This window comes from Rhinoderma darwinii, chromosome 3 (genome assembly GCF_050947455.1).
Source record: "Rhinoderma darwinii isolate aRhiDar2 chromosome 3, aRhiDar2.hap1, whole genome shotgun sequence".
Lineage (NCBI taxonomy): Eukaryota > Metazoa > Chordata > Amphibia > Anura > Rhinodermatidae > Rhinoderma > Rhinoderma darwinii.
This window is the reverse complement of record NC_134689.1, coordinates 349357636-349378117: the sequence shown is the minus strand read 5'-3', so window position 1 is coordinate 349378117 and position 20482 is coordinate 349357636. Positions and strand designations below refer to the sequence as shown.

Here is a 20482-nt window from a genome sequence, read left to right as displayed (position 1 = left end):
GGAGTTTTGTTATTTTAATAAATGGTGTTTTTGTCCATAATAACAATATTTTTGTCCATTTAACCAAATCAACAAAATTTACGTCTGCTCCTTGCCTCTAGAAGAGACGTCAGGACATTTAAGTAACAGGAATGCTCTAGCGCTGATCACAGTGCCAAGTAATACTTCACAGGCGGGCAGAGTGATCTGAATTAGTGATCTATGAATGTTGCCCGCAGGACCGAGATTAGGGGTGTACGACCTCACACATGGCCCATCACCTGCCCCTACCAAATTGGGAAACACAGATGGCAGGGAACCCAAGGCTACCATTAAGCTTAATATTAATTTAATAACAATTTTTATTTAGACATTGTACAGTGCTGTTATTACATAAGTTTATGTACGGAGCTGTTATTTGGTCCCTGCAGGTTAGTTGAGTACTGTATGGCGGTATTTACTTAGGTACTGTACAGAGTATTATTTTTGCAGTCTATGATGGTGGCGGCCCTGTTAAGCACTGTTAAGCATTGGTGTTGGTATTTAGGCAACTGTATGGTACTGTTATTTGGGCACCATAATGTATTACTGATTGTTTGTACACTGTATGTCAGTACACCATATGGAATTGTTCCAACAGAAGTCACTGCCCTGGCATCTGGTTTCCTGCAATATTTATTTAAACCCTACCAGAAAAAAAGTCACCTTACCTGCCAAATAAGCAAAGTTTACGCAGAACAAGTAGTGTGAGGAACAACAACGCATGAGGCGTTTCCTTTAAACAATCCAGATCCTGACATTGTTATGCAAAGTATGACATTATTTCCAAAAATTGCCAGCAATGTGTACTTCTAAAGGCAGGCTTGGATGGACAAGAAGCTTTTATCTCCCTCAATACCTTCTGTGCTCCTCTTGGAGAGAATTATGGGTGAACAGCCCCACTTTATATTCAGCACACTATAAAAATTCTTAAGAGACAGGATGGGGTTTGTCAGTAGCCCAGTTTATTTTTTCAATGAGGTTGTACATCTCGAGAGTGATTAAACATTTGATTTATTAGCTGAAATCCACTATAATGAACGTCTTGCTTTTGTAGAACCCCTCAGACAAAAGTACTCTGCAGCTTAAGGAAATTGAAAACATTTAGCACTTAACGCTCCTACCGTCTGAACTTCACTAGAAAGTCAAGAGAGAAGAAGATACAAAAGATTTCAACAATTTTATGGTTAACTGATCTAGTAGAGGACCACTAAATTAAAGGCATTACATGCTCAGATATAATGTAGAAGTTCCAAGAACCTAAAGGGTGTTGCCCATAATCAGTGATGTCATAACAGTCCCAATGGTAAGGGTTTTGTAACAGGGACCTTACTGTCACCAAGAACAAGCACATGCTTAGTCATCTCTTAATAAAAATGTGCCAAGACCAACATGTTTTCAACACTGGTGGCGTGACAGTTATCAGACGCCAACAGTGATCTGTAGGACAATTCTTGCTGTCATTGCAGATATAAAGGGTGGCCGTCACCCCATAAGCAACACTCAAATTGTAATCTGTCACAAAACAAGAGACGGAGCAGGAGGATGTTTCAGGGGTTGAAAAGTTTTAAGTAGAATTAGGAGTGCTGATGAATGTACACAGCACCACCCCCTTCACTATACGATACTAGACTATACTAGACTAGACTAGACTAGACTAGACTTCATAGTCTCTTAATAACTGAGAGATTCTAAGGGGTAAACAATGCTGTTTCATTTATTTCTCCTGTACTGCAGTGGTGTGCCAAAGTGCAGATGCTAATATTTGGGTGATAGATCTTTTGGTGTTCACTCCGCCCCCCCCCCCCCAATCCCATACATGCACCAGAAAGAGGAGAGGTGTTGTCACATTTTCATTTTCTGTTGAGTTCCTTCACCCACAGTGCACACAATTGGGCTAGGTTCACACTGCGTTTTTATGCTCTGTTTAACGTATATGCCAGGAAAAGCTCCCGATGTATACGTTAAAATGGAGGCTGGGACGGATGCCCAACAGTGGCATCCATCACCCATATACCAATATGGGAAAAATGTAATGAATACATTGTGAGGTTTTCATAACATAACTGTTAAACAGAAATTATTATAGCCTATGGGTATCGGATGCAACTATTAGGCATTCATTTAAAGTATCCGTCACCTATAGACTATAATGGCATTCTGTTTAATGGCTACCTCATGAAAAGCTATTGAAAAGCCCATGACTTATCAGCTTCATAGATGTCTGTGACGGATGCCACACATTGGCATCCATTACCCATAGGCTAATATTGTATCTGTTTAACTGATACTTTTTCTACAGATTACAGGATGGAATTGTGTAGTCTACTAAAATATTCCATACTTCATTTTTTGCCGTATACTGCTCTGTACCGGACCGACACTCTTTTGGCCACGGTCTGATTATGGACCTCTATGGACACATTTAGCGTCTTCATCGGGAGCTTTTCCGACATACACACACAACAGAGGACAAAAACACAGTCCAGCCGTCCTACATCCAACATCGTCAATAAAGGGGCCATTTTGAGTGCAATTATGTGGCTCCCCCTACATTAAGGTTATTTTTATAAATGACAATATTCACATATAGCCAAACCCAAAGCACAAACATACAAGCGACACTCCAACCCAAAACTACAATATCAAAAATATTGGATTGACGTGTATTTTCTCCTTTAAGCACTATTATACAATTTACCTATAGGTCAAACTATATTATTTAATATTTATAATCTACATAAAAAGATGCCTAGCTTTGTTAATACATTTCATTACTTTTCTTGTACTAATTCTAAGTTATATCCTCTATTATAGACTACAATTCAATTCACGATATTCAGGGGCGTAACTGCAGCCATAGCAGGAGCTCAGAGGTTGAGGGGGCCACTCAGGCGCAAGATCATTGTTCCATTTGTGGGGAATAAGAAGTCGGCGGCTTTCTGCAATCTAGCACAACTATGTGAGCTCTCTGATCTATGGCCCATCTATGGCCCTTGCTATGGGGCCCTATAAATTCTAATTACTCCTATGACAATATTGCTGATTGTTATTGGAAACAGTCAGCAAGCGTATCGTCAAACACATCCGCAAAAGCTTGGCTGAATTTCTATAATGCAGTACCACTCCAGTTCGTAGGTTAGATTTGGTATTGCAGATCCACCCCTATCAAGTGAATGGGCATGAGATGCAGTACCGGACAAAACCCATATACAAGAGTGGCAGAGTTTTGTAAAAAAAAAAAAAATTCTATAATCCTGTACAGACCTTTAATATTAGAAAGTTAATGCCATTTCCTAATATATAGCTAAGATAGAGATTGACTTTGCATGCAAACAGACTTGTTTCTTTTTTTCCATTTTCTATTTTAAAAGTTAATATTTGCGGGAACGACTTTAATGCACAATTTATAGTAAAACTCCCCCCCCCAAAAAATATTATTCCCCATACAATCTCCCATTGGTTTCTCAGCTGTAGAAATGCAGCAGAACGGTTGGTAAAGGCAGAGATACAATGTTGGTTGGTGTACTGCGGGTTTCGGCAGCAGGCAGCACGCCTTCACCCCCACTGGGTACACACTTAACTCTCAGTATATATTACACTGATGGATCCGTGCTGCTCCTGAGCGATAGAAATAATAATAACCTGGCTTTGCTTTCACAATAACACAGCGGAGGAGAGACAGGGCATTTTACTGGTGCTGCAGTTGGTGCTGGGAATTGGCAAGTTATAGAGTAATGTCAGCACTAACATATAATCTGCGCAGTGTAATAACACCGCATATTCAGCACACGCCGCTAATGGTGACGGATTTTATAGCTGCCCTGCTCGGACCAGATGAATTGGTACTATTAGTCCTAATATATACAATAATTGTCAGTGGGAAACGATGGGTTTTTCTTATTGATCTATAGATAGACACTGCTCACACATGTGATGGCGATAATATATATATATAGAGAGGGAGAGATAGATATGGGATAGATAGAAGATAGATAGATAGATAGATAGATAGATAGATAGATAGATAGATAGATAGATAGATAGATAGATAGATAGATAGATATGAGATAGATAGATATGAGATAGATAGATATGAGATAGATAGATAGATAGATAGATAGATAGATAGATAGATAGATAGATAGATAGATAGATAGATAGATAGATAGATAGATGATAGATAGATAGATAGATAGATATGAGATAGATAGATAGATAGATAGATAGATAGATAGATAGATAGATAGATAGATAGATAGATATGAGATAGATAGATAGATAGATAGATAGATAGATAGATAGATAGATAGATAGATAGATAGATAGATAGATATGAGATAGATAGATATGAGATAGATAGATAGATAGATAGATAGATAGATAGATAGATAGATAGATAGATAGATAGATAGATAGATAGATAGATAGATGATAGATAGATAGATAGATATGAGATAGATAGATAGATAGATAGATAGATAGATAGATAGATAGATAGATAGATAGATAGATAGATAGATATGAGATAGATAGATAGATAGATAGATAGATAGATAGATAGATAGATAGATAGATAGATAGATAGATAGATAGATAGATATGAGATAGATAGATATGAGATAGATAGATAGATAGATAGATAGATAGATAGATAGATAGATAGATAGATAGATAGATAGATAGATAGATATGAGATAGATAGATAGATAGATAGATAGATGATAGATAGATAGATAGATAGATAGATAGATAGATAGATAGATAGATAGATAGATAGATAGATAGATAGATAGATAGATAGATAGATATGAGATAGATAGATATGAGATAGATAGATAGATAGATAGATATGAGATAGATAGATATGAGATAGATAGATAGATAGATAGATAGATAGATAGATAGATAGATAGATAGATAGATAGATAGATAGATAGATAGATAGATGATAGATAGATAGATAGATGATAGATAGATAGATAGATATGAGATAGATAGATAGATAGATAGATAGATAGATAGATAGATAGATAGATAGATAGATAGATAGATAGATAGATAGATAGATAGATAGATAGATAGATATGAGATAGATAGATATGAGATAGATAGATAGATAGATAGATAGATAGATAGATAGATAGATAGATAGATAGATAGATATGAGATAGATAGATAGATAGATAGATAGATAGATAGATAGATAGATAGATAGATAGATAGATGATAGATAGATAGATAGATAGATAGATAGATAGATAGATAGATAGATAGATAGATAGATAGATAGATAGATAGATATGAGATAGATAGATAGATAGATAGATATGAGATAGATAGATAGATAGATATGAGATAGATAGATAGATAGATAGATAGATAGATAGATAGATAGATAGATAGATAGATAGATAGATAGATAGATAGATAGATGATGATAGATAGATAGATAGATAGATAGATAGATAGATAGATAGATAGATAGATAGATAGATAGATAGATAGATAGATAGATAGATAGATATGAGATAGATAGATAGATAGATAGATAGATAGATAGATAGATAGATAGATAGATAGATAGATAGATAGATAGATAGATAGATAGATAGATAGATAGATAGATAGATTGATAGATAGTAACCTACATCATAGGCACAGACAGGCTGGAGTCCAGTACAAAGGTCTCTTAGGCCTCTTTCACATGGCAGTATTTTGCTTCAGTATTTTCTTATCTGCATCATTCTGCTCATAGCTTATAGTTTATATCTAGATGTAGCAGCAGAGTTTGTCATTGAACGATACTGTAGATTTTGTGCACCTGGAATACTGACATTATCTCAATGTAAATGTACATGTAGTCCTATGGAAATCTCAGAGGGCAACACATTGTGTGTGATCATTGATACATTCAGATCTACTGTACTGACAAACTCAGCTCCACTACATGTGTATATACTATATTTCCTCGGTGCTTTTGCGCATCTTGCATTTAGAGTCCAGCTCAGCAAGCGTCTGCTGAGATTAATGATATGTTTGGCTTACAATGTACAGCGGGACACCAGGTAATGTGAACAGAACAGCATAGACTTGAAGACACGTTTAACAAGGAGTCATACTGAAAAAGAAAGCTACAATTGAGACGGATAGGTGAGAGAACGCCAAAATGGAAACTGCCTCAGGGCTTCCAAACCCCGTGCTGCAGTATACGCCGTGATTAAGTGACAAGGACATGGCGGTGCGCATTTAACCCTTATTTGACTACAAAGCTGTCGAGGAAGTAATTGCTGTACCAGAAACTGTTTGAATTGTTAACATAAAAACACTTTATAACTACATAGTAAAATCAAGGGGGATATAACCCTGGGGGCAGTCAGTGACTTTACAGGGGGTTTCCCACCATCAGCATTGATGGCATATTCATGGGCTATGACATCAATGTCTGACTGGTGGCGGTCTAGCCCCTTAGACTTAATTATGCCACGATCAAAGGGGCTGTAGCGCTAGTTAAATAGGATACTTTTTCAAGTATCAGTAAAAAAGATTGATGCTTCCTTGATTTTTTGGAAGTTGGAAAAGCTTGTAATAATTACTTGGATTGTAATGTTATCAGAATTTTACGGGTGACAGTACATGCCGCTAATGTGTACATATCAGTATTCTAAGCTGTCGATATATATCGCTTGTCATCTTTATGATTCATTATGGGTTTTCAATATTTTGTTCCTAAAAAAAGTTGTCTGTACTGATTTCTGGATAGATTGGTCGGGAAAAAATCAGGTTGGCAACCCAACGTTGGATCCAACCGGGCAGTGAGCGTTGAATTGTAACAAAGCCCCACTGCAGTTCCTACAAACTGCTGGCTCAAGTGTGGCCCGGTGTTACAGGAAGAACTAAAGAGGACACTGTGCCTTACTTAGCGCTGTAGCCTTTCTATTCTACAGTCCCAACAGTCGAACCTCCACATTCAGACTTGATGGCATATCTTATCCATATACAATCAATCTATGTGGGGGAAAACCCCCGTTAAAGTCATAGTTTGAATTGATAACGTGGCCAAAATTTGGGGGAACAGATAAAGCAAAGGCATTTTATAGTATATATACATATAATGGTCAAAATGTTTCCACAAACCTTAACCGGGCCCTGCTGGCAAGTGGTCCCAAGAGAAGTAGTATAGTAAAGTTGCTGACCTGGAAGGCTTTTGCTCCTGGCCACCAGGGATTTTAGTACATGTTCATGGTAAAATGTCCATTTCAGTTAATCCTCTGTTGATCCAGCATTGTAACAATTTAAAAAATATTTGCTCTGGATAAAAATGCATTTAAAGAGGACCTGTCACTAGGTCATATAAGTTGAACTGGTTATCTGAACTGAATACTGCTGTCCCCCTGATTCAGGCGCTTTTTATTTTTGTATTTCTGGACCCCCCTCCCCCATTCCAAAGATATGGCTCACTGTTTTGTTGGCTCCCTATATGCTAATTTGCTGTAGTTAGCCCACAGGGTGTAAACTACCCTCAAGCTGGCTCCACCCCTTTGGCTAACTACAGCAAATTAGCATATAGGGAGTCAACTCAACAGTGGGCCAACATATCTCTGGAACGGGGGGATCTAGGAAAGGAAAAAAAGTGCTGGAATCAGGGAGACAGCGCTATTCAGGTCAGTTACCAAGTTCAACTTATAGTGGTGCTTGAAAGTTTGTGAACCCTTCAGAATTTTCTATATTTCTTTATATATTTGACCTAAAACTACAAGATTTTTACACAAGTTAATAAAGAGATCCAAATCAAATGAATAAAAAAAAATAGACTTGGTCATTTATTTATTGAGGAAAATGATCCAATATCACATATCTGTGAGTAGCAAAAGTATGTGAACCTTTAGGATTAGCAGATAATTTGAAGGTGAAATTAGAGTCACGTGTTTTCAATTATTGGGATGACAATCAGAGGTGAGTGGACGACCTCTTCTATTTAAAGATCAGGGATCTATCAAAGTCTGATCTTCACAACACGTTTGTGGAAGTGTATCATGGCACAAATAAAAGGAGATTTCGGAGGACCTTAGTAGAGATGTTTATGCTCATCATGCTGGAAAAGTTTACAAAACCAGTTCTAAAGAGTTTGGTCTCCATGAATCCACAGTCAGACAGATTGTGTACAAATGGAGAAAATTCAAAACCATTATTACCCTCCTCAAGAGTGGTCAACCAACAAAGATCACGCCAAAAGCAAGGCGTATAATAGTCTGCGAGGTCACAAAGGAACCCAAGATGACCTCTAAGCAACTAAAGGCCTTCACGAGTCCACTATCCGGAGGACACTGAACCACAATGGTGTGCATGGCAGGATTGCAAGTGGAAAAACGCTGATCTCCAAAAAGATCATTATTACCCAACAATTATACCTGGACAAGTCAAAAGGTTATTAGAACAATGTTTTGTGGATGGATGAGACCAAAATAGAGCTTTTTAGTTTAAATGACAAGTGTTATGTTTGGCGAAAGGAAAACACTGCATTCCAGCATAAAAATCTCATACTATCTGTGGGACACGGTAGTGGTGGTGGTAGTATCATGGTTTGGGCCTGTTTTACTACATCTGGGGCACAGTGGCTTGCCATCATTGATGGAACAATGAATTCTGAATTATTCCAGCAGATTCTAAAGGAAAATGTCAGGACATCTGTCCATGAGCTGAACTCAAGAGAACATGGGTCATGGAGGAAGACGACGACACTGAGCAGACAAGTCATTCTACTGAAGAATAGTTAAAGAAGAATAAAGTTCAAGTTTTGGAACGGCCAAGTCAAAGTCCTGACCTAATCCAACAGAAATGTTGTGGAAGAACCTGAAGCGAGCAATTCATGGGAGGAAGCCCACCAACATAGCAGAGTTGAAGCTGTTTTGTATGGAGGAATGGGCTAAACTTCTTTCAAGCCGATGTGCAGGACTAATCAACAATTACCGGAGACGTTTAGATGCAGTGGGTCACGCCAAGTACTGAAAGCACATACTTTTACCATTCACTGATATGTGATATTGATAATTTTCCTCAATAAATAAATTACCACGTTTATTATTTTTGATTTGTTTGATTTGGTTCCCTTTATATACTTTCAGGGCATGTCAAAATCTGATGTCGTCTTAGGTCAAATTTATGCAGAAATATAGAAAATTCAGTAAGTTGCACAAATTTTAAAACGCCACTGTTTATGACCTAGTGACAGTTCCTCTTTAAGTTATAGAGACAGATAAGAAGGGATTACAGACATAGAGAGACAGAGATAAAGAGATAGACGTAAAGAGAGTCAGAGATACAAAGAGATATATAGAGAGAGATAGTAGTATAAAAAAAACAGTATAAAGATAGATAGATCGATAGATAGATAGATAGATAGATAGATAGATAGATAGATAGATAGATAGATAGATAGATAGATAGATAGATAGATAGATAGATAGATAGATAGATAGATGAGATAGATAGATAGATAGATAGATAGATAGATAGATAGATAGATAGATAGATAGATAGATAGATAGATAGATAGATAGATAGATAGATATGAGAGAGAGAGATGGATAGATGCTAGATATATAGAAATGAGATAGATAGATAGATAGATAGATAGATAGATATGAGATAGATAGATAGATAGATAGATAGATAGATAGATAGATAGATAGATAGATAGATAGATAGATAGATAGATAGATAGATAGATAGATAGATAGATAGATAGATAGATAGATAGATAGATAGATAGATAGATAGATAGATAGATAGATAGATAGATAGATAGATAGATAGATAGATAGATAGATAGATAGATAGATAGATAGATAGATAGATAGATAGATAGATAGATAGATAGATAGATAGATAGATAGATAGATAGATAGATAGATAGATATAGATAGATAGATAGATAGATAGATAGATAGATAGATAGATAGATAGATAGATAGATAGATAGATAGATAGATAGATAGATAGATAGATAGAAATAAGGAATGAAAGAGAGATTAAAAGATGGACCTATCTTATTCCAGTTAAAATAATTCTCACAATTTAACCCTTTAGATCTCTATTGTAATAGTGTTTAAAAATTGTAGAATATACTATTTGGTCCACATGCAAAAATATCACATTTCTGATAGATTTCATTATGTGTAGCTGCTCTCCCCAGCGGACCTGGATCCCCTATCAATGTACTGCTGACATAACGGGAGTTCCAGTAATAAAGTCGGCGTGTGTTTATGCAGCTCTCATAATGGCTGGCTTCTTATGAAGATTAAATATTAATAAACCCCATTGCTATACATACAGTATTAGGGAGAACAAACAGACAAAAACATAGTGTAAAATATCCTAAGCAGAGAGATATCATGAACAGATGATAAGTCTCCTGCTAACAAGGAACAGATGTGTGTACATTTTTCCACATAGAGCTTGTGATTGTGCCCCCTTTATTATACAGTACCCCCATAAACAGAGGAATTCCCTACATTAAAGACAACAAATTCCAGGGATGTTCCATCCCCCTCCTCACGCTAATAAATGAGGCGTGGGATAATTATATATTGATGAGGCAAAGCATTTAAAAATGTGTTTTCTGCTGGGATGCCCGGCTGACTAGCTGGTCCCCTGTGTCCAGGGGTTAAACAAGCCTTCCTCTGGAGACCGGTTCGTGTAAAAAGACCAATTTCATTAGTTAAAGAGATTAAATGAGGCGCAGAACTGCCGAGAATATTGTATCAGACAGCCTGTCCTCTCTGTTAATATGGATGTGCTTCTGTGTCTGTGCATACATTGCACTTATGAGTATACAATGTACCAAATATGATATTTTATGCTTCTCATTACTTGCTCAACTGTCTGGACTATGGATAATATATCAGTATGCAGTTTACAGGGGTTGTCCCGCTGAGACAAAACCTTACAGAGACAGGGACCTTTTGGGGGGAATCCCTTAGTGAGGAATCAGAATCACAGCGGGGAAAATTAAGAATTTTGAGGGCTTCAATGAAAATTACTGGACAACCATTCATTTCAATTGACACTGTGAACATCCAGAGCCAATGATCAAGATGGGCACAAAATCAAAATGATGTACCACTGCAGGCATAGTTGTTGATCTACTGGATAAACACTTGCCAGTCAACAGCCCCATTTCCGTGAATGCAATTTCAACCACCCATGTTCCATTTTTAGAAATAATCAGATTCTGGGGGAAACTGCCTCTGTCGTTGCTGCTCACTGATTCAGTCTGTCTGCTCACAGCCACCACTAAGGAAAGTAGAAAATGTACAAGAAAAATTGGTCTGCTCACCACTCATTCGAAGTAAGGACGCCACATTCCATGATTATTTGGTGCACGGGCAAGAGAGCTACGTCGGGAGTAGGTAGAAATCCATGGAAAAAAGTTAGAGGTCCAGCACACGATAGGATATGAAAAAATACAAAACCATTTATTTAAGTCAAAATTAAACAAGAAATTAAAAAAATCCCGGGAGAGAACACTTACACGTTTCAAACTTTTCAGCTCTTACTCATTGAGTAAGAACTGAAAAGTTTGAAACGCGTAGGCGTTCTCTGCTGGGATTTTTTAATTTCTTGTTTAATTTTGACTCAAATAAATAGTTTTGTATTTTTTCATATCATATCGTGTGCTGGACCTCTAACTTTTTACTACTAAGGAAAGCCTACCCCATACAAATGTAGCAATCTTTAAGTGTGGTCTTAACACGTTAAATTCACTGTGGCAAGACAATTTAATTAGACTTTGCTATATCTGTAGTATTAATATGGTTTCCACTGCATTGTATATATATATATATATATATATATATATATATATATATATATATATATATATAGATCCAAACAAAATGTCAGCCGCACAGCCTCAAATGTATGTGGGTGCCAGCCCGCCCAGGTCAGGGCTAATGGACCTGATGCAAGAAGTTCCAAAATCAGGCAGCACTCCAAGGTATAAGCAGAGTGCTTGTAGCACCTTTTCTACTTTGCTTATAACTCGGAGTGCTGCTGCCTGATTTTTGTATATATATATATATATATATATATATATATATATATATATATATATATACATACTAGTCCTTCTCAATGAATTAGAATATCATCAAAAAGTTAATTTATTTCAGTATTCAATTCAAAAAGTGAAACTCATATATTACATAGATCCTTTACACACAGAGTGATCTATTTCCAGCATTTTTTTCTTTTGATGTTGATGATTATGGTAACAGTTAATGAAAACCCAAAATGTAGTGTCTCAGAAAATGAGAATATTGTATAAGCCCAATTTCAAAAATCATTTTTGAAACCCAAATGTTGTCCTACTGAAAAGTATGTCCAGTATATGCCCTCAATACTTGATCGCCGCTCAGACTTTGCATGAATTACTGCATCAATGCGGCGTGGCATGGAGGCGATCAGTCTGTGGCACTGCTGAGGTGTTATCAATGCGGCGTGGCATGGGGGCGATCAGCCTGTGGCACTGCTGAGGTGTTATGGAAGCCCAGCTTGCTTTGATGGGTATGGTGTCTCATCTTCCTCTTGACAATACCCCATAGAGTCAACGTAGCGTCTACCAGGACATTTTCGAGCACTTCATGCTTCCCTCTGCTGACAAGCTTTATGAAGAGATGCTGATATCATTTTCCAGCTGGACTTGGCACCTGCCCACACTGCCAAAAGTACCAATACCTGGTTTAATAACCACAGTATCACTGCACTTTATTGTCCAGCAAACTGGTCTGACCCAAATCCCAAAGAGAATGTATTCGGTATGGACTAGGCTATGGACAAAGTACTGCACATAGGTAGATCATTTTGACATACTTTAGACACATGACATTAAAGCGTTCCTTGAGAAGATTCCCACATGGACTGAGCACTAACTAAACTTTGCAATGACGCTAAGATCACCAGGGCTAACTTTTCTTAAAGATGCCCTAACGAAGAAATGTATCTACAAAACAATCCTTGATTCTTATAATCGGGGTCGGACGAAAGAATATCCTGAAATAAAAGGATCTGTCTGGTGATATATGCACATTAAGCATGTAGGTAATAAGGGTGTATGCCCAGAAGCAGCAATGATTCAATCACATTACCTGCAGCAGTGGTAACTACAGGTACTGTGTATGTTCACCATTGCTGAACCTGCACTAATGTATTGGGAAATTGCATATATAGCAATATCCTAATAAATTCTTAAAGTGTCTTCATTCACAAGATTATTTTGATAATGTAAACAAATTCACACACATAATACCCATCTTAAAGGTATAGTACAGTTAGATTAATGGCGTCTTCATGTAAATATAGGTGGATTACACTCAGCTAATAGCCACTCTAGCCTCTGGTGCTGACACTCACTTAGACTGCAGCCTGTGCATACACAGGATAGATTTCTTATATACGTCTCCCAGCCAATGGCATAAATCACCCATTATGGACATTACAAACACAACTGGGATGCCCACAGATCTGATATATGGTACTAATAACATGTATGAAATGACACATATCTGACAAACACACACACACACACACACACATATATAAAGGGGCACACCTGAGGAGGTGGGGCTGGCAGGCATGTCCCCAAATGCTGGGTACCAGGGGAAATGCCATCAATCCACCCTGTGTGGAATTTAAGATTATATTAGGAAAGTGCAAAAGCAGCAATTTCCCAATATATACCTACTACCTGCAACACTGGTGATTGAGAGCAGCCACAGAATTTCACGGTGATGTTGGCATAATGCTGTTTACAGCGCCTGTATTGTGAATGGAAAGAGAAGAGGTGCTGGCAACCATCACAAAAGCCCATGTCCTCTCAATTCACAGAATACAAGTTCCATAAACAGCATCTGCATTCTGCTGGCAGTACTGTCTAATTCCCTCATATTCCCTACATTAGTTATAGGTGCTGCAAAGCTCTCAACAATGGTTGGTACTGACAGTACACTCAATGGCACACATCAATGTGGAAGACTTGTACTTCTGACCAGTGCCAGCAATGTCTTAAAGACACAGGCTTTTCTTGACACACCCTGGGTACTTGCCACTTGTAAAATCAGCACCACTTTGCTATATTTTTATCAGAAGACAGCCTAGCAGACAGGGCAGGGGCACAGTTGTCCTCATGTCATATTCAACATGTTTATAAAGAGCGCAGAGTCATTATTTCATCAGTGGAAATGGAAAATAGTATATAGCTGTTATAAGGAACCTCGAGGGACAGATATAGATATATTCACACGTGACAGAAATTTCTGCGACTGAAAAGTCCATTCCATACAAGTGAATTGGGTGATTTCTGCAGCAGATGCATGGATTTCTGCAAATGAATAGGACAGTCACAGAAATTTCTGCAAGTAATCTGTCGTGTGTGAATTTACCCTAATACATAAGGCAACATTCTATGTAAACATCACACACATGACCCCAGTGCACATGTAGCGGAGCTGAACTTGTCATTTAACTGTTACTTTTGTGCACTATGATATTACACCATTCAGATAGCTCAGTAGATTTATCGGCAGTCCTATGTAAAACCACAGATAACACGTTATAGCAACTAGAGCTGTGCTAAATAAACTCGGGCTACCTTGACAAACTCAATGTTGATACATCGGAGTATTTTGAGTAGTAGATATTCACATCATATTCTGTTCTCTTTACTACATACTTTGCGTTGCCGTCTGTCATGTATTTCATTTATAATAAGCTACAGGACTTGCATGACACATAGACATATAATGATACACATGTTTAATGCCTATGAACAGCTGGAGTCACAGACTGACAGCTTGTTACCTGATATAAACCCTCAAACCCTATGTAATCCTTCACGCCTGAAAGGCATATGTCTGTCTTTGCCCAATTCCCTTACATGCTCTTCTCCTCCACCTCTATCGTCAGTCAATATCATGCGTTTCCAACACTCTCTGCCAACTGTTGTGCCCTCCGTCTGGCATATACATTTTGTTTACATGCTACATAGGATATATCTTGGTAAAAAAGCAAACTGATATGTAAATAAATAAATATATATATATATATATATATATATATATATATATATATATATATATATAAAACGTAGCTAAGTTTGTCAGATATACTAGTAGTGCTGAGTATATAATTTAAAACCATATACAGATATATAGTACGGCTAAGTTTGTCAGATATAGCACAGCTGAGTATGCAATGTGGCAGAACTTGTTGTTACATGACAGTATGCTATCGATGGTTTTACATAGGACTAGAGGTATACAGTCCCCATCACCTTAACCCAGTTCCCAGTTAGTTATTAGCATGCAATTACAACTGAGTGTCAAAGAATAAAATCACAAATTCAGCACTGCTACATCTGTATATATATATATATATAGATATATGTATGCATGAAATTCATTTATATATATATATATATATATATATATATATATATATATATAACGCTTGTAGATCCTATATTGGTTACATATACATTGTAAATTAAACTTTACCACTACTTTACTCGTCCTTGATTGTTACATAATGATTCCATACAATGCAGATTTGCTTCTGTAATCCATTTTAGTCCCATTTAATCTAATATTATTATCAACAGAGACAAATCTCACCTGTCCAGAGCTATTGCTGTCATGGAGTATATGCTGGTGAACACAGCAGATATGGGGAAGAAGTTATGGAATTTGCAGTAGATCAGTCCATAGTACCAGTGGTTGTGGATGGCATAGGTGAAGTTCACCACAGTGTTGAAGGCTGACATAGAGGCTTCAGCAAAAGCCAAGTTTACCAAGAAATAGTTAGTAACAGTCCTCATTCTTTTGTGGGCTAAAATGATCCACATGACAATGATATTCCCAACTACAGAGATAATCACTATGATGGAATATGCTACAGCCCAAAGGGCTATCTGCCAAGGCGGCTGGAGAAAGGGGTTGATGCCATTTTCGGTGCCATTTGTGGCATTAAACACTGAATCATTCTGTATTGAGATATTCATGGTTAAAGTCTATCAACAACCTCCAAAACAATAAGAAATAAAAATAATTACAGTCCAGGAAAGAACAAGGTGCAATCAGCTGGAGGAGGTCATTACATTGGGTAGGAGAAGTTCCATGGGCAAGCTGTGGGGCTCCTCATGCATCCATAGGAATTCCTACAGAAGGATATCAGAGCAATGATATCACAGTGCAAAATATGGGTAATCTGCTGCTGCAGCTGCTGAGAGGAGAGGACTCAGGTCTGTAATGTGTAGGAGATAATGCCAGCCAATGCTGCAGGCTCCTTACAAAGCACTGGTGATGCCCCTTCTTCTGCTAGTGCCTTCTCTGTAATTCATGTTTCCAGAGTTCTACTACTATGAGAGGCTGAGATGGGATTTAAAGTCAGTGTCACTGAGAGGGGAGGGCACTACTGGTGACAGTGGGCATGGCTATAGGAAGCTGCTGCTGAGAGGTAAGACTTGGGGCTGGAGAAGCAGACATATGGTGAGGACTCTCTATGGGACACTGGGGTGCAGAGGGAAGAACTGGCACACATTCTCATGGGATTAGATCCCTTGTCCCCACACATGTAAGAGGCATTCTTTAACGCTTTGGAGTTATTAACCATTTCACTACTGGGAGGCTTGACAGACACACACTAGGGAACATATAACAAGCACCACGTTTAGATTGTAAGCTATTCGGCAGGGATCTCTTCTTGTCTTATTTCTTATACAATGTTTGTGTTTCCTTCTTCTCTTGATCATACAGCTCTGTGGAATATGTTAGCGCTATATAAATAAAGGTTATTGTTATGAAAACATTACAACATGAAAACAACTGTATTCACTTGTGCCCCTTTTATATATATATATAGGTTTTTTTTTTTTCAATGTATTTATTAAAATGATAGTCTCTTTATGCCGGAAACAAAATTGCAGAGATGACTTTGCATTGTTACGGACCTATACCTAAAGTGCCAGTTTTATGCTATGCTCCTATTTGTACAAGTGACAGTATTGACACGTGCCCCCATGTACACGCTATGACTGGAGGGGGTATTAGGGGGGCATACTTTGCATGCGTTAGGAGCCAATTATAACTGCAGACACTATATACTGTCAGTTGCACCTGGCACTATTTAATCACTGGGCACTGAAATATCTCTTATCTGTAGCTGGGATGGCCATATCTGATGGGGCTGTGTTTTTAAAAGGTGCGTGCACATGACAGTGTAATGTTCATGAGTGGGTTTAGTAACAGGTCACATTGTTCTCGGGCAGTAACAGATGCCATTCCTGACAGCAGAGCGCTTTTTAGGAACAGGACATGGATAGGAAGAGAGCGGGTGTCTGTGGTTGGAAAATTAGATTGTACAGTAAACTGCACTAGGGCTGGCAATGATGTGATGGAGAATATTAGTATAGTCTAAATACTGGATTACATAAGAGTAAAGGGTTCTTTGAGGTTAGGGTCTGCTTTCTTTGCAGAAACAGCGCCACTCTTGTCCATGGTCTGTGTCTGGTATTGCAGCTAAAGTGAATCAGGCTCTAGGGAGACTATCAATCAAACAAAACAGAACATTGCAGCATTGTAGAAGGTTTTCTCTACATTGAAACAATTTAGAGCCTGTTCACATCAGGGTTTGGTTTCCGTTAATGGGTTCAGTCGGACGTTTCCGTTGGAGGAACCCATCAACGGAAAGGCAAACAGAAACCATAGAGATTACCATTGATTTGAATGGTAACGCTTCTGTTGCTAATGGTTTCCGTTTGTCTCAGTTCCGCAAGATTTCCGTTCTTTTGACGGAATCAATAGCGCAGTCGACTACTCTATTAATTCCGCCAGAAAAACTGAAACCTTACGAAACGGAGACAAACAGAAACCATTAGCAACAGAAGCATTACCATTCAAATCAATGGTAATGCAAATGGAAAGCTATGGTTTCCATTTGGTTCCCCTAATGGAAAGGTCTGACGGAACCCATGAAGGGAACCCCGACGCAGATGTGAAAGAAGCCTCCTTCCCATTCCCACAATGCATCTGTGCAATTCCTAGGGCATGACCAATCCAAAGTATTTTGAAGCATTTTTTTTTCCAATGGACGACAATGAGGACAAAAGATGGCAGAAAAAAACAACAAAAATGTAATCACAGTACTAAAATTGAGGCTTCCTAAAACTGCTCCTTTAAGAAAAATATCACCTTCTATGGGTCAATGCATAACCTTCTATAAAAAACAAACAAAATACAAAACTGTCATTTGTTTATTATCTTTATGTATTAAATATATATTTACATATAAGTGACTTTTAAATTTTTGGGGGTACCATTATGTTGAAAATATTTTGGGAACAACGGCGTATATGGGTAAGTAAGTGGCAGGCACGTGGTGGGGAATTACAAGCTGATTCAAATATTAGAGAGAGACATCTTGTCGGCAGAACTGATTTGGAAATGTAAGTATCAATAGACTAGAACGGGTTCAAGATTTTTATGTGACCCCATGGGATCCATTGCAGATTTGTTGTCAATAATCAAGTGAATATATTTTCAGGGTCGATCCGAGGTGAAGTAGAGGGCAGTAGATCAGTAAGACCTAGTAAGCCGTTTTCTGGATGTGCCCCATGGAGGTCAGTGCCTTGGATGTTCATGGTGATACATGCCACGACCATTCAGTACCCTCCAATAAATACAGATGTAGCCATCTTTAACTTAACTTTTAACGCGTAAATACACAGTGGTAGGAACCTTTAATTTGATTGTTTCAATGATTTTCAATGGTAGTTATCAAGCTGCAGCAAATGATCTATTATTATAGGCCAAAGCGTTAAAGAATATTCGCAGAAAGTCATAAGGAAATTGTCAGATTTAGTTGTGGATTTCCTTTTTGTTGAAAAGCTGTTTATAATAAAAATCAGTATATTCACTTTACCAATCCCTTGTCGCTCCCATGGTGACGTGTGCCTGGTCCCCTGCTGGTCTCTGTTTACTGGCCTCCAGCGATGACGTGTCAACACATGTGACCCCTGCAGCCTGTGAATGGCTGCATCTGTCACAAGTCGGCAAGACCCGTCATCACTGGAGGCCAGTATACAAAGATTGGTGGCGGGACCTTGCACGTGTCGTCACGGGAGCGCCAAGAGATTGGTAAATTGAGCATACTGATTTTATTTTTTAAACGATTATCTGCACATGTGAATTTTGCTGCGGACGCTATGATTGCGGATTTCTTCATTGAATTCAATGGGGAAAATAAGCAACAAATTTGTGCTCATTCCACGTCAGAAATTGTTAACATTTTGCAACACGTAGATGGGATTTGTTAAAATCTCATCCACATGGCTGGTACTGTAATCTGTTGCGGATTTATTGGTGTGCAAATCCGCACTGAAAATCTGCAGCATTTCCGCTACATGTAAATTCACCCTAAGGCCAAAGCCACACGTGGCGGAATTCCTCTTGAATTCCGCAGCGGACACTCCGCAGCGTTAATCCGCAGCGGAGCCGTTTGTCCATTGACTTCTACTTTTATTTAGCAGTGTTCGTTTAGACGATGCGTAAAATTCCGCTGCGGAGCATAGGCTGCGGAGCGGAATTTGGTGTCCGCAGCATGCTAGGGCTGTTGCGGAGTTGTGGCGGACTGGTTGCGGACTCATGGCGGAATTTCTCCATTGACTTCAATGGAGATTCTAAATTCCGCAATGAAGTCCGCAGCTGTCATGCACATGTTATGTGTGCTGCGGATGTGTCTTGCTTTTTTGACATGACATTTCTTCATTCTGGCTGGACCTATGTATTTCTAGGTCTACAGCCAGACTGAGGAAGTCAATGGGGCTCCCGTAATTACGGGAGCATTGCTAGGAGACGTCAGTAAATAGTCACTGTCCAGGGTGCTGAAAGAGTTAAGCGATCGGCAGTAACTGTTTCTGCACCCTGCACAGTGACTACCGATCCCAATATACAGCAACCTGTCAAAAAAATAGAAGTTCATACTTACCGAGAACTCCCTGCTTCTGTCTCCAGTCCGGCTTCCCAGGATGACGTTTCAGTCTAAGTGACGGCTGCAGCCAATCACAGGCTGCAGCGGTCACATGGACTGACGCGTCATCCAGGGAGGTCGGGCTGGATGCCGAAAGAGGGACGCGTCACCAAGACAACGGCCGGTAAGTATGAAATTTGTTTACTTTCACTAGGGAAAGTGCTGTCCCTTCTCTCTATCCTGCACTGATAGAGAGAAGGGAAGCACTTTTCCCGCAGTCCGCAGCAGCTAGTCCGCATCAATTTACTGCACATTTTGGGCAGATCCGCCGCAGAATCTGCAACGCAGATTCTGTGCGGCATTGATGCGGACAGTTGCGGAGGAAATCCGCCACGTGTGGCCATGCCCTAAAGCTGGAAAACTCCTTAAGGCTATGTTGACA

The 20482-nt window shown here is 38.6% G+C and overlaps 1 protein-coding gene across 3 annotated transcripts in view; it reads right to left on the bottom strand.

Moving 5' to 3' along the window:
- The window catches only part of TACR1 (tachykinin receptor 1), a 197793-nt gene extending 181372 nt beyond the window's left edge, over positions 1-16421 (bottom strand). For all 3 annotated transcript variants that reach the window (XM_075858489.1, XM_075858488.1, XM_075858490.1), the window contains exon 1: positions 15690-16421. In XM_075858489.1, the coding sequence (XP_075714604.1) occupies positions 15690-16075 (386 nt within the window). In that variant the 5' untranslated portion in view covers positions 16076-16421. The remainder of the gene's footprint in view (positions 1-15689) is intronic.
- Positions 16422-20482: the final 4061 nt, after the last annotated feature.